We start from the raw sequence: 15,991 nt of genomic DNA, 5'->3' as shown, positions 1-15,991 counted from the left end.
AAAAATACTCAAGCACTGTCCTTAAAAGCTGGACTTGGTTCATGAGCACTGGGCAAGCTGCTCCTAAAAGTTGGTAAGAGTAAAATGTAAAGATCATATTTTTAACTTTCACATACATAAACTGTTTGCATCACTGATTTAAGTGCTTTAATTTTCTTTTCAAGTCATTTAACATGAATGTTTTTACTGTACATGTTAGAAAGTGTTGAGGAAACTAAAAAAATAAAAGCATCGACAATCAGTTGGAATTGTAACATGGAGATACAGGGTTTTCATTCTTCAGGCAAAGGCAGTTTGCAGCTTCATTATAATGTTTCTTATACATGCAGACAATGTAATTTTAGGTTTTAATATTTATAATTGTGATTTATTTTATAATAAAAAAGTCTAACCTGTGTTGTTTGTGCAGCCCCATATTTCATATAGTGTGTCAGTGTGTTTAATACATTATTGGGTTGCTGTATGTCATCTGCCATCTTTATTTTGTCTAATAAACATAAGAATGCCAAAGTGTAGGTAAGTATGCAAATAAGTATGACTGTAAAACAGCTCATTTTTGCTTGGACTGTTGATGGACACTATTCATTGCATGGCACAAAGGAAATGGAGACTACTGACAGCTGCAGACAATTTAAATGAATTACAGGCGATGGTAAGAGTTACAGATGTTTTTTTTAAAAAAAATCTTTGGAAGAACATTTTCCTTTCAATCTACCAAGTTTAATTACCAATGGCATTATATAGTTATAATTTGATTTACAGCACAAGTATCATTTACTGATAGTATAAAATGTTCAAGTATGTTTGTGTGTACTAATTGCGAAGTCAGTATACTATAAAAAATGAAGTATCCCATAACTCATTTTACTAACACATAAAGAACCACACATAAAACCCTATGTTGCACTTTAGAATGTTTGGTAGTGTGAGTGGGAAGGATGGACCAACAAACAGGTGTTGATTTGTCAGAATAGAAAAATGTATTCAGACCAGCCACAAAAAAAAAAAAAAATCATTAGGTCCATCATCTGCAGATAATTAGTAGGAAAAAAACCGTCACAGTCCATGAAACACTGGCCCTCCTCTATTTTCCTGGAGAGGGGAAAAACAGATCAACCAGTTTGCTGTCAGCTGCTATCTGTGGCCAATCAGGGACGGCCTTTGGAATTAGTGCCACTTTGACCCAGGTGGCATTAATCTCCCCTCATTTGGAGTTAAATGGTATTCAATTGTATTTTTGACTAAAACTACTCATCAAATTTCCCCTTAAGAGGCATTATCAAAATTACTTATTGTTTATGATATTAGCAAGTAAACATTCCCTTCTTTGGAATGGATTAACATTAAGCAGGGAAAAAAACCCACAGAGAGATTTTAAAGGAAGTGCACTCCTTCTTCTTAAAGGGTCTGGCAGATTAGGAAATTAAAATCCCCTTAAACCTGTGTGAGCAAGAAGACTAGACACAAGTGAATAAGTATCTCTCAAACATCACAAGTTCATGACTGATATGTTGACTGGATGAGTGAGAGGAATGTGCACCTTCCCCTCAGCATACATGCCAACACTGACTCAATTACATTTTGGAAATGGTGAAGGTAAGCTCTATGACACCCTATTGTTGACATAACATTTATTTTTGTTGTCTCTCACAAATTCAGTCTCTATATATATCACACTATGAACTTTGATCATAGATATAAATAGATATATATTTATAAAAAGTATAAAGTACTTTGATTACATTTCATACCACATCTAACATTTTGTGCATACAATCCCAAAATTTAAAACAATGAAAACATTTTTAAATGTGTTCTGACGGAACAAAGTTATTCCATATTATCTTATAACAATAGTATTAGTAGCTGTATATTTGTGTCATTAGTGTATAAGTGTCCAGCCCACATGGGCATGACAATTGTCAGTTTCTTCTTAAATCTAACATTACATTGCAAACAAAAACTTTGTCTGTTCTGACAACCTCACAAATAAAATCTCAGTTTTATAATTCTTATTTTACACTTTACTGTTGTAGCACTGTACATTTGTTTATCTTCTAAATGCTGCTGTTGTCTGTTCGTAGTAGACCAATGCTGCTCTCCTGCGGACTGTTATGGTACTACATGAATTTCCAATGAACTAATTTAGGCCTTATTCATTTGTTTATTCCTTAACAGGGACAGTGTACATTAATAAACATTACTGTAGATGTGTCCCTGAACTGATGTTAGTGTCATCCTAAAATGACAAGGTGCCATGTGCTGATGCTCTTACATAGAGAGAGGAGTTTACTGTCTTGCTCAGGGACACTTGCAGGACCAAGTTATTGATGAGTTGATGAAAAGCCCTGACATCATTGCTCCTGTAAGTAATACATCCTGCAGCTGCTCTGGAAATGGTAAATGCTACATTTTTAAGGCATGACAGTGGTGAAAACTACTAAATGTCACAAGATCATGACTTTTGCGATGCATAACAGATGTCATTTATTTTTCCTTTTACTATAAGGCCCTTTTTCCTCGCAGCTCCATTTAAAGCATAAAGTGACATTTAAGTTTTAACCCCTTTTGTACAATCTCTATTTCTGTCAGTGAGCACAGAAATCCTCATCAGTAATAATGGCTTTTACCTGGATTCACATCACTGGTGTACATCACAATAAGGGAAGAACACATTTGATTAACACTGGTCAGTTTTAACGCCTCAGTTTCCTCCAATCAGAAACACTGTTTGCACTTCACATTTTTGTTTTGATTTTAAAAGATAGAGGCATTTTTTAAAGATGGGGTTATTAATATTTTCTTCTTCCTAATGCTTTGTAAAGCTGTTTTTGTGACACTCATTTTAAACTGATCCTTATTACCAGACTATAAACTGGTGATGTTTGCCGTGATCAGAAAGCATATGACTGAAACTTTGAGGTCATTTGTGATGTAAGATGAACTGAACCTGCACATGAATTATCACCTGAGTAAAACTTTGAGGAATGAGGAAGAGAACCTCCATCAACAGATGCACCCTTGTAATAAACTCATTATTAATGTGCTATTTGTAGCAAAGTGTGAGAGCTGTCTCTTCACCTTGGAACTCAGGACTCATGGTCCTTTTACTTGGGCTTCCAACCACATTTCAGATGGAGTTTGTTCAGTTGTCATTACTTTAATTGCAGAATTTCGTAATAGGCTATCTCTCAACATCCTATTGGATGGATTCCCATGTAATTTTGTACAGCAGGACGGCTTCACAGTTTTTCAAGTGTATCTTAAAACAACAGTCAAGAGCCCAAATAAACATTGTGAAACATGTTTTTCTCGCTCTAATCATTCCTCCTGTTCATACTGACAATTAGAAGATCCCTTCTTAATGCACTTACAATATAAGTGACCACAGTCCTCCTTCTGTACAAAAATGTATTTAAAAGTTTATAGTCTTTTTAGTGCCAAAGTCCCTCTTTTTGTTACTATACTTCCACCACAGCTCAACAGGGAAACACTGTCTGAGGAAACACAAAGAGGGAATTTGATGCTAAAAAGACTGTAAATGTGGCAGATATCCACTTGATATGACTAACTCAGACTGCTGAAGTCTCATATAAGCTTCACATCAACTTTTAAATGCATTTTTGCACAAAGTGACTGTGCGGACACACTGTGGAAAAAATGTTATTGCTTTCAACAAGTGCCATTATTTACCATGAATCTTTTTAGCTCCTGAAACCTGTATGTTCTGTGTCTGTTCATTTTGTTTTGGCATGTTTTTTGTGATATTATTTGTCCTCTTACGTACTTTTATATGAAATCATTTTATTTTTTTCTGCTGCCATCTTGACCAGAACCTGCCTCCCAGGCAGAAGAGGTAATGTATCTCAATGGGACCTTTCTGTTTAAATAAAGAATAAATAAATTTGGCCCCCATCAGTTACATTGAAAGCACATTTGAAAGGGGATCTTTTAATAGCCAGTGTGAACGGGAGGAGTGATTACAGTGAGGAAAACCTCTTTCACTGTTCATATGGACAGCTGACAGCTAACAGCTTATTTATTATAGAAAACTTGATCACATGTGAGCATTTCTTAAGAAAATCATCTATTTTCTGAATAAAATGTGACTTGTCAAAGCCACAGTGAGGCAGTGGGTGTTGCTCATGGTCAATTACAGGAAATTAGTAATGCGCACGGAGTTATCCATCTGAAGAAATAGGGCAGCTGGGCCAACACTTCCAGGACGCTTTGACCCTCTATCCCACAGTCTGCTCTGAGCTCAACAACGACACTATTGTACAAGCAGAGGCTGCTCCCCACCTCTCCACAATTAACGGACCTCCTGCTGCACAGAAAGTGAGTTGAAGTATACAAACATTTGGCCAACATGGTGTTTCTACATGGAGAGTGACTTATTTTTTTTGATATTACTAATTGATTGTTTTCCTTTACAGCTCAATGTCTTCAAGTACAACCGTTTATAAAATAGAAACATCGATTTTTAGAGGTAAAAATACTAATCTGGATGGTATTGTCTTGTTTGGAATCTTTCCTACAGTAACTTAAGTCTGTGGAGGCCTGCTGTGGTTCTTTAAGAAACAAGTCCAAGTTTTGTGGTGGAATATTAACTTGAAGTCGGCTTGAAGAGCATAAATGATCGAGAATTTGCATTCGTCCTCAGGACAGAGCGGAGTGGGACGGACTTGGATGTTAGTCAGGAGCCCCCGATGCAGCACAGAGCCAAAATCTCAACAACAAAAATAGCAACATGACTAAGGTAAATATACGCAATGTTTTTATGTAGCAGAAACGAAGACGTGCATGTTGTTTGTTTGTGTTTTTTGGTTGCGTAAGATTTTTTTTTTTTAATTATTTTAATCCACCGTTAAAAGTTTCACCGAGTTTGGCTGGCACAGACGCGTGGACACGCGGGAGGGTGCGTGAACTTAGAAATATTTTTCAAGTCTAACCTTAAGCATGTGTCACGGTGTCAGGTTGCTGTCGCTCCGCCAGCTACTCCTCTCTAAGCCGTTGCGTTAAATGATTGAGAAAATGATGCAACAGGCGCATATTTTACTGCTGCTCACGGACAATTTGGAGAAATTTGGTTCAACAAGTTCAAAACTTGTGATTAACTTCTAAGGAGACAGGTTGTAAAGAAAATGGATTGACATGTTGGTTCACCCAATAAACATATTCAAACTTAACTTCATGCAGATTTGGTTTAGTCTTTGCTGTCAGCAGTGATGGGAGGAGTAGACTATTCAGATTGAGACTAAATAGAAGTTACAATTACGAATAATAAATAATTAGTAAATAATCCAGAATCAGAATTATACCTCATTAAATGCAAGTAAACATACTACATTTTCATTTCATGCATCCTTTATTTCACCAGGTAAAAGTCTCATTGAGATGAAAATCTCTTTTTCATGAGTGACCTGGCCGAGAGCGCAGCATAAACATTGTCACAATAAATACAAACAACATAAACAGGCGAATACAACTGTCACACACTACACTTACTTTACTTGTACTTGTAAATGTATATAAACACTTTTCACCCCTTCTTTGGAAATACTTTCCACTTAAGAAAAAAGAGCCTCAGAGAGAAGACTGACAGCGAGTTGTGAGGATTATTCACAACAACAAGGACGTCGTTTCCAGAAATAGATTTATCTTCAATGCTGTGAGCACAACAAATGAGTTGTATTGGTTGGGAGGCAGACATTTCAGTGACAGGCATCTCAAAACCTGCGCAAACAAAACAAAAAAGTCAAGTACTTGCATTGATAGCACTGGAGGGAAGTGAGGAAATTTGTTTTGATGTAATTTGGGCTGAACCGTCCTTTGAGTGAGTAATTGCAGCAATAATTGAACCGATCCAACTTTTTCTCCCCGATACAGACTCTCCTCAGCTGAGGGTATCTGCTCCTCTTTTGGTAACATAAAGCCAGAGACTGATTGTTTCCATTAATGATGAATCTGCTGGTTATTTTATAAATGAAGTGATAAATCGTTTAGTTGAAACACTGTAAAAGAAAAAGCATTAAATGTCCATCACGAGTTCACAGAGCACATCTTCAGAGAGCTTGTTCTGTCAAAGATATTCAGTTTACAATGATATAAAACAGACTGAAGCAGCAAATCCTCATATTTGAGAAGCTGCAGCCAGAAAACGTTTGACATTTTTGTTTGATAAATTATCTAAAGGAATAATCAGTCACCAATATGTCTTTATCAATTAATTTTATGTCAACCTTCTGTAATCAACTATTGGCTCAGCTCCTTGCATGCACTGTTAGATAATGTCATTTTGTGGCAATACATCACATTTTATCAGTTTATAATGTTTTTCACTTATCTGCAGAGCTCACAGATAAATGGCGTAAAATCTACAATTTCCCTCTAAAATGTAGCAAAGTAACAGCATAAAGTTGCATAAAATTATTTAAATTAAAAAGTTACAGTAACCTGAAGTCTATCCCATATTATAAAAAAAACTTATGTGTGATTGACTAACAGGAAGTACGCATCAACTACATTCCCACAATTCCACGGCAAAATATTGATCAACTGGCTGTTAGAGATGGTGGAACTATTGATTGAATCAGCAACTTTTAGTTTATATTTGACTGAGAGAAAAGAGATTAGACTGTGTAATTACAGATTTATTGTTAGAGGGGTTATCTGATGAAAGTCTCACACTGTATGTTCTTGTTTTGAAAGTGTTGATTGTCCTTCAAACTTTGTCTCTTTTAGACACTATGCAGGACCAATTACCCAGTCAGCATCTGCTTCATAGTGGTGAATGAGTTCTGCGAACGCTTCTCCTACTATGGCATGAGAGGTATGCAAATGTTCTGTTTGGATAACATGTAGTAGTGTTGGTGGACCTGATGAGGAGGATTATTTATTCACAGACTGAATTTAAATGAAAAGTCCTCAACACAAAGCAGAGTGAGTGATGATGCTCAGCTCGTAAATTCATCTGGTTAACAGAGTGTCAGTCTATGAGGGCAGTGTAACAGAGAGCCTGTAACAGACTGATAACACTGTCTTTGTCTTCTTCCTCTCATGGTACCTCACTTATTCTCACATGTCTGTCTGTCACATTGCTTCAGTCAGTTCACACACTCACACACAAACATCCTGCCGATCATTTCCGCCTAAGATAAGGATCTGTGCTTATTTATAAGTGGTAGGGAAGCTAATTTCATTTAATGATTTAAAAGGCATTTGTGACAACTATAAGGAGCTATATTCATTTAGCAGATCATCTAAGGGCTGCAACAAATGATTATTGTCATCGCCAATTTATCTATTGATTTCTTATACTTAGTTATATACAGTCAATGGTTCAGACACCTACTTCCAGGGACATAGCCTTCAGCGGACTGAACCCTCACACAGAAAACAAATAGATTCAACATTAAAACAAGCATTCAACACCAGAAAAACTGCAGACACAGTGGTATAAACCACTGGACCAGTGTTTTATGATATGAGTTGTGATGTTCACTTCAATGTGTGTTGGCCAAACAGCATACGAGGTTAATGGTTATATTTAAAGGCTTACGTAGGGATGAGCAACACATCCAGGCTGCTAACAATAACACAGACAGAGGAGTTTTATCACCTTAACATGCATTTTTCCTCTTGAATTTCCCCTGAAGTAGCTTTACTGTCACACAGTATGACAGTAACTTTATTCAAACTCTTCATTTTCATATCTGCACTACTCTATCACAGAAATATTCGTCTTGTGCATCATTTTATACACATTTCCCCAAAATCCAACCCAACTTGTTTGGTATCTCTGGACACTTTGGGATCTCCTAAATAGATCTGAACAATGTTTGGCTGCACAGAATGTTATGAGGTATTTGGCCCTGGATACTCCCAAATCCACCTTTTAGGATTTGGGAGTATCCAGCCCCTGAGCAGGGTCACAGCTCTGTCTTGTGTGTGTGTTCACAGCGGTGTTGACGCTGTACTTCCTCGCCTATCTGCACTGGGACAAGGACCTTTCCACCGCTGTCTTCCACGCCTTCAGCAGCCTCTGCTACTTCACACCCATACTGGGAGCTATCATCGCTGACTCTTGGCTTGGAAAATTCAAGTGAGTCCTTCATCTCCAAATGCATTAAGGGGTTGGCCCACTCAAATCTCAAGACATGCAAATACTTTTAATTTCATGTGCAGAAGTTATCTCTGTCTCTGAGATTTCTGCCTCCACTCCAATAAATATGAATAGAATTTTATTTGCGCTGCTCAAAGCCTTGAAATTTTATATTTAAAAACTCATCAGCAATTTGTTTAACAGGATTTAGAGAAATAAAATAGAAAATTTAGAGAAATAAAATAAAATTCTTGCAACAAAATCATACAGTATGTCTATCAGGCATCTTTTGGCACATGATTTTAGTTTGCAATATGTCAGCTCTTTAACCTGGGAGCTTTGTGGAGAGGAATCACTCAGACCACACGCAGATCTTCCATAATAATACAGAGAGCAAATTTGAGTGTGCATAATCACAGTTTGCTCCCAACAGGACCATTGTCCACCTGTCCATTCTCTATGTCGTCGGCCATGTGGTCAAGTCGGTTGGAGCCATTCCCATGGTGGGAGACAAGAATATGCACATGTAAGTTGTCTGGAGCTGATTCATTTTGAGCAGTCACAGTCACAGAACAGAACTGTTAGACATAAAAACAAAGAGGTCTTTATTATTAGTGTGTGTATTATAAGCCCACAATTGAATTAGGCAAGCCTGATAATGAAGCCGAATTGCCATTTTGTTCTACTTTGAATTACTCAACATATCAGAGATCTTGAACTACTGCCACTAACAGTTATTTTTATTATCAGATCTTCTGTCAATTAATGAAGTTTACAGACTTATAAACAAAGTTCGGGAACCAAAGACCACACCTTGTACGCAACCCATTTCCGCACCACAGGGTATTTAAACACACCATATCCGCTCCTCTTCCCTTTGTCTCAGCTTGCAAGCACCCTGTGACACACCAGCATATAAACTTAAAACTTCTTACTCACATCATGGACCTCGAACTGCTCCTCAACGCTTTGGACGAGGACTTGTTCGAAGTCCCGGAATCCCCCGGCCTCATCCCGGCCTCTCGGCCCTCATCCTCTGTCGACGACGGTATCGTCGAGCCCTCGATCCCCAGCGGCTCCAGGGGAAGGTCCCGTACTCGGCGTCCGAAGGAAGCTACTTATTCCCGACGCTCACTCCAGCCTCGCTCGAGATCCCGGAGCCCGCCCAAGAGGAGCAGCCACCGCGCGCAGCGCTCTCCTCGCCACCAGCGTACCGACCGTTCCTTGGCCCCAAACATGTCCGAGTGGACCGTCGCTCGCTTAAAGCATTTCCTCAGCCAAAATAACACTCCCTTCCACCGCACCGACAATAAGGCAAGACTGTTTCAATTATACACAAATTCCCTGCAGGACAGCACTCTCTCCCGTCCATCTTCCCACGATCTTCTGGGTTCCCGGCGTCGCGCGCGTGACGACGTCCGTGACGTCACGGCACGTCGCTCCGCCAGATGCACACCTTCCTCCTCAGCAACCTCAGCCTCTCCAGTACAGTCCGTCTCTAACCCTATGCAGGCTCTCTCTGCTCCACAGCCATTTCCTCCTCCTACTTTCTCTTCAGCCGCACTTACATCCCATGCATATACATCCCACCACCCCAGCATCCCTTCCTCCTCTCTGGCTCCTATCTCTGCTGCCCCTTCCCTCCCGGCCATCTCAGCTGCTCCTCCACCCGCACCAACCTCGGCAGCCGGTCAGACAGCACAAACAACAGCGGGCCCCAACAGCTCCACGAGTTATACCCAACCTTTCCCCCCCCCTTTCTTCTTTTCACCCTCCCTGCCTCCTCCCCTACCCCCCTCCTCCCCACCACCCGCACTCTAGCATTACCTGTACTACACCACCTGCACCTCCTTATCCAACCGCCTCACACACGGCCAGCCTCGGCCTTTTCCTGGCTCCCGCACCTCCATCCAGCAGCTACACCCTGGCCACCACCCAGCCACCAGTGCGCCCCCTAGCATCCGCCCGGCCCTCCCCTGTGTCTCCCACCCTCAGGCAGCAGATCCTAACCAGTAATTACATTGATCTCGCTCAACTCATTCACCCTACATCAATCAATCCTCACATCCCCAGGGAACTGCTCACCTCATTCGGCCCCTTGGAACTTAAACAGCCACTTCCTGCCCGCTCCAAGGACCTCACAGTCGCCGAGTTCGCTTTTGCTTTCTCACTGTATAGGGACATAATTTGTTCAGCCTTCCCCGACCGCAGGTCCGAGCTCGATGATTACTTGTCATTAATTCTCGACCTGGCCTTGTGTTTCGGCGGCAACGGTTTCTATACCTATCATATCCTCTTCGCCTCCCAAGCCGCCGGTCGCCTCCAACAGTTCAACCAGGGCACGTACTGGGGAACACTGGACCACGAGCTATACTGCCGAGTTTTCGCAGCTCGCGCTTCTCTGCACTGTGAAACGTGAGGCGCCCCTTCCCATCCCGCCGCAGCATGCACCCTCTCTGCCCCCCTGCCCCGCGCCTCGGTAACAGACAAGCGAAGCCCAGCCATGCCATACCACTTGCCATCGGCGGCTCCCCCACCATCCATCACCCCCAAACCTGCCTTAGATCACCCATCCATCCTCGGCCCCCTCCCCAAAGGCATGGACAGGAGAGGGAGACCTGTCCTCTACCAGGGAGGACGGATGATCTGCAATAACTTCAACGACCTCGGTTGCAGCTCCTCCAGCTGCAAATTCCTCCACACTTGTTCATTCTGCGGGGGAGCCCACGCCAGAGCCGCATGCCCACACAACCCAACAAAGCAACAGCTGTAGTCAGCCCAATCGGAGTGGCAACCAGGAAGTACTCTGGGAAAAGAGGCTCATCATCGACCTCTCGTCCCCCCACGGTTCCACTGTTCCAAGCATTAACAGCCTGATTCCCAGCCTGGACTTTTCCATGCAATACGCCACCATAGACCACGCCATTTCCCTCATCCACCTCGTGGGCCAGGGAGCATGGTTGTCTAAGGCGGACATCACAAGTGCTTTCAAAGTCCTCCCCATCCACCCCGACTACTGGCACCTCTTCGGGGTCTCCTGGAAGGGCGCATACTATTTTGCCGCGTGTCTAACCTTCGGCTGCTAGCCCAAAAAAAAAAAAAAAATTCGACTCATTGTCCGAAGCCCTCTGCTGGATTCTTTCCAACAATTATAAACTCCTGTACGTCATCCACCTACTTGATGACTTCCTCACGGTCACGCCACCGTCTTCGCCCCCGTCATACGGTCTCACCACAATGATTTCCGCATTCACTGATCTCTGCGTTCCCCTGTCTCCAGAGAAAACAGAAGGCCCAAGCACATCCTTGGAATTCCTTGGCATCACCCTCAACTCCATTACACTCCAAGCATCTCTGCCTACTGAGAAACTCCACCGCATTTCTCTACTCATTCAAAACTTTCTCATGGCCAACACATGCACCAAACGTCAATTACTCTCTCTGCTGGGCCATTTCAACTACGCCACCCGCATCATCCCTCAGGGCCGATCCTTCTTGTCACACCTTCTCTCCATAGCCACTGCCGTCCCATCCATCCACGAGCACGTCACGCTAGACAGCCGCCGACGCCGCCCCTTCAGTCGGCTTTGGCGGTTACTACGGCGGCAGATGGTTCTCTGCCGAATGGCCATCCGACTCCTCTTCCGTGGCCCCTTCCTCCACCATTTCGGAAATGTACCCGATTATCATTACTGCCATCCTTTGGGGGCATGAATGGTCCAAAAAGACCATCGCCATCCACTCTGACAACAGCGCCGTCGTCGACATCCTCAACAAAGGCCGGTCACACAATCCGGACATCATGCAGTTCGTGCGCAAGCTCACATTGGTTTCAGCCCAGCACCAGTTCATCATCCGAGCACTCCACATTGCAGGCCACAAAAACGCAATCACTGATTCACTCTCTCGTTTCCTGTTTCAGAAATTCAGACAACTAGCTCCAGCCTCCAACCCTCTTCCAACTCCAGTCCCACCGTTTTCAGCCACAATCTACAACTGAACCCGCAACTGGAACAACTGGACACCATTTCATGGGACAACATCATCAACAGCGTCGCCCCTCGAACACTATCTTCGTACCTCACCGGCTGGAATTCCTTTAAAGCCTTTCACGTCTCCCACGGACTCCCATTCCCTTCACTGGACATTCTTAACCTCTCCTGCTTCATTACATTCTCCCACACTCAACTCAAGATCAAGTCTTCCACCATACAGACTTACCTCAGTGGAATCAATTTCTTTGTTAAATTGATTTCCGGAGCACCATGCCCAGCCTTGTCCCACTCTCATATTAATATGTTAATTAAAGGTCTCCGCAAGGCGGAACCGCACCCCGCACCAAAACGTCACCCCTCACGTCGGACCTTCTGGTCCGATGCATTCACACACTCCGCACAGGCTACTTGTCTCCCCACATAGACAAAACCCTAGAGTCCATGTTTTTACTAGCCTTTTTTGGCTTCCTACGCTGCTCAGAAATCACAGCTCCTTCCTACTCCTTTGATCCATCACTACACGCCACATTGTCCGACATCTCTTTCCTCTCTTCAGACACACTCATCTACCACCTCAAACGCAGTAAGACTAACCAGTCGGGTCAACCTCAACCCATCTACCTTTTCCGCCTAGATTCATACATAAGTCCTTATGAACCCATCCACGAGTACATCAACACAAGACTAGCCAACCGAGCTTCCCCTCAAGACCCTCTGTTCATCACGGAAACGGGAAGGGTAGCAACACGTTTTTGGTTCCATCACCACATGCGCTCAGTACTTGCCAGATCCGGAATACCCCCAGACCAGTTCTCAGGACACTCATTCCGCATTGGAGCTGCTTCCACCGCCTCTAGACAAGGCATTCCCGACAATGTCATCAAAATCCTCGGCCGTTGGTCATCCCCCGCCTATCATACCTACATCCATCACGACCTGGATAACATTAAGAAATCCCATTCTCGCCTCTCTGGTTGAAGTCTCTTTGGGGGCCTTGTACAGATGCCGGATCATCGAGACAGCACCCCCACCCTGAGTCTCAACCCCCTGTTCCCACTTACCTCCCCGACGTCGACGCCTCTCCTCCTTTTATCTATCACTCTCCTATCCACTCCCTCCTTCCCCTCTTTCCCGCCTGCTCTTCTTTCTCCCCATCCCTCGACCCTCATCCCCTCGACCCCTACCCCCTCATCCTGCATCCCACGACCTCGACCCTCACCCCCGCATCCTCACACCCCCGACCCTCTCCCTTCCCCCATCCATCCCTCCCTCTCCAACCATCCCTCTAACTATCCTTCCTCCTTTTCACCCTGCCTTCCATCACACTCCCAACAAACCATTAAATCCATATTCTAGAAGGAGTGGTCTTGGTTAGTGAATTTTCTCAATTAATTGTTTCACAAGATTGCACAGTCTGAGATGTCATTCTCAAACTTATTTTGTCCAATTAACAGTCCAAAACCCAAAGATGTTCAATTTACAATGACATAGTACAAAGAAAAGCATCAAATTTTCACATTTAAGAAAGAGGAAGAAACAAATGTTTGGTGTTTTTGCTTGAAGAATGACTTGAATAATCAACTGATGTTTGTTTCTGCTCTCTTTTAGTTCTTTGTGAATAAACAGCTGTGTCTCATTCCAGAGAACGCCTGTTTGATAAAATAGTTAATTATCACAATATCTTAATTTTCTGTCGATCAATTAATCAATGAATAGATTAATAGTTTCTATGTGTCCAGTAGCATCATTAGCAATTCATTTTGCATGTGTGTGTTGCAGCGCTCTGTCTATGATAGGTTTGACACTCATAGCTATCGGCACTGGAGGAATCAAACCCTGCGTGGCGGCATTTGGAGGAGACCAGTTTGATGAAGAGCATGTAAGGCAGCTCGCAACTCATACTGTTTATATTGTCTTTAAAGGTCACAATGAGAAAAATTACCTGTGAAATTAGTCAGTAAAGGCCACATGTATCCAGAAAAATCTATTCTGAGTATAAATGAGTTTTCAAAGTCTTTCAAACATTGGGTTGCTGAGGGGTCACCAATGAAAAATATGTTGTCAACTTCAGTATATCTTTTAATAGAAAAACCTCCCTGCAATTCAGTTTGGTACCTACAATTACATATTAGTTTTACAGAGTATCTCCAGGCCTTCTGAACTAAAAAAAGTGAAAGTCATAGCATCTATAAAAGCTGCTTGACTTTTTGTACCACAGTACGACACTCATAAAAAAATCAGTACAAGGTTATGGCAATGTTACCAGACAGAGCTTTAAATGTTTAAACCATATGTTTGTACTAGTTTTGATAATAAAATTACAAGTTCACTCAAGCAATTATGTTCCATTCATATGGTTCCCTGTTATTTTTATTTATTTATTCATTTTTTGATATTAACATTGAATTAAAAGTCTCAGTGTTCATAGGACTGAAATCACAGAGAATTATCACCAACTCTACATCTCTTTGGAGTTTTGGTATTCTTCACATTTTACCCTCTATTAGCTAAGTTTTGGTTTTATGGCACATTTAGTGTTTGGTTCAGACTCAGTACTCTCATCTGTGTCGTTTCCAGCAGCAACAGGAAGCTGTTTTCAGCGAACAAGCTCTGATAAACCCACTGTACGCTACCTGCCCAGTACCAAACAGCTAGACAGTTAGCAACTAGCTAAAATGAAGCATTTAGCAGCTAAAAAATAGAGTGAATGTTGCGTTTATATGTATCAGTTTTAGACAAACATAACTCTAAACGAACACTAATCTTGCTCCATGTCTGATATGTAAGTTGGCAGTTGTTTGCTAACTCATGCAATTTATCTGTCAGGTTGTTATAATGTTTTCTGCCTCATAGTAACCAAGACTTTCAAAGTAGATCAATTAAAAAAACAGGTTAAATTGGGTTACACAAAACTCTAAAACTGTTCTTAAACCTTAAAGATGACAAAATACATGTGGAAAAAGTCAGAAAAAAATGCAGTTTCTCCTAATTATTTTGTTTATCACCTCCAGGTCAATGAGAGGCAGAAATTCTTCTCCATTTTCTACATGTCAATCAACGCTGGGAGCTTCTTGTCTACTGTGATTACACCCATACTGAGAAGTAAGAGCTCACAGTCGTAATGTTCAACACATGCTATATACCCGATGAGGTCGACTATGTGAATGGCATCACGGTGTTGATGCCAATAACGTTGGATTTGTTCCTGCAGGTGATGTGCAGTGTTTTGGTAGTGACTGCTACGCTCTGGCCTTCGGGGTTCCTGCAGCTCTGATGGTCGTGTCTTTATGTGAGTGTGCATCTACCTCCAACATCATCCAGTCACATGTAATCCATGCAGTAGTTAAGCTTTGGATAGTGGCTGCATAACACTCTCTAGATCCTGAGCAACATCAGGTGGAGTGAAACTAAAAAAGAAATGATAAGAGATAAAATAATTTTCCTTTTTATACACAAATGCTTACAAATTGCAGCATTTTTGGCAATTACTGCTCAAATTAGGTTTATTTAGGGGCTGTCCTGAGCCAGGATATTTTACATTTGATCAATTTAAGGTATTATCATAAAGTGATTATAACAAATATATGAACACAGTAAATTTAGAACTTTTTAACCGAAAATCAAATCACACAATCTCACATAATCAGAGCTAAAAACAGATACAACAAAGTATTTTAAAAATTATATGCATCTAGTTAATTCTTGACCTTACTATACTACTTTGACCACACAATCCCAAATCAAGGTCAGCCATATGCCACTGTCTTTATCAGCAGATAGGATTTGCTCAGATGTCAAACAGTAGTTTCTGATCTTGCATGTCAACAGATGCATCTCTATGACAGCCTAGCAGACTCCATCCTCTAATGAAGACTATGTAGCAAGGTTGAAA

At 41.8% G+C, this 15,991-nt stretch overlaps 1 protein-coding gene across 3 annotated transcripts in view; it reads left to right on the top strand.

Moving 5' to 3' along the window:
• Nucleotides 1-4,020: 4,020 nt before the first annotated feature.
• Nucleotides 4,021-15,991, top strand: part of slc15a2 (solute carrier family 15 member 2) — a 30,896-nt gene continuing 18,925 nt past the window's right edge. The window contains exons 1-9 of one of the 3 annotated variants that reach the window (XM_042426632.1): nucleotides 4,021-4,338; nucleotides 4,437-4,489; nucleotides 4,664-4,759; nucleotides 6,745-6,832; nucleotides 7,963-8,104; nucleotides 8,538-8,630; nucleotides 13,879-13,978; nucleotides 15,111-15,201; nucleotides 15,311-15,388. In XM_042426632.1, the coding sequence (XP_042282566.1) occupies nucleotides 4,751-4,759; nucleotides 6,745-6,832; nucleotides 7,963-8,104; nucleotides 8,538-8,630; nucleotides 13,879-13,978; nucleotides 15,111-15,201; nucleotides 15,311-15,388 (601 nt within the window). In that variant the 5' untranslated portion in view covers nucleotides 4,021-4,338; nucleotides 4,437-4,489; nucleotides 4,664-4,750. Of the gene's footprint in view, nucleotides 4,339-4,436; nucleotides 4,490-4,540; nucleotides 4,760-6,744; nucleotides 6,833-7,962; nucleotides 8,105-8,537; nucleotides 8,631-13,878; nucleotides 13,979-15,110; nucleotides 15,202-15,310; nucleotides 15,389-15,991 lie in introns of all 3 variants that reach the window. The other 2 variants (XM_042426634.1, XM_042426633.1) reach the window with 2 other exon arrangements.

Source organism: Thunnus maccoyii, chromosome 11 (genome assembly GCF_910596095.1).
Source record: "Thunnus maccoyii chromosome 11, fThuMac1.1, whole genome shotgun sequence".
Classification (NCBI taxonomy): Eukaryota; Metazoa; Chordata; class Actinopteri; order Scombriformes; family Scombridae; genus Thunnus; species Thunnus maccoyii.
Note: the sequence above shows the minus strand (reverse complement) of the source record. Positions and strands in the feature narration are given on the sequence as shown.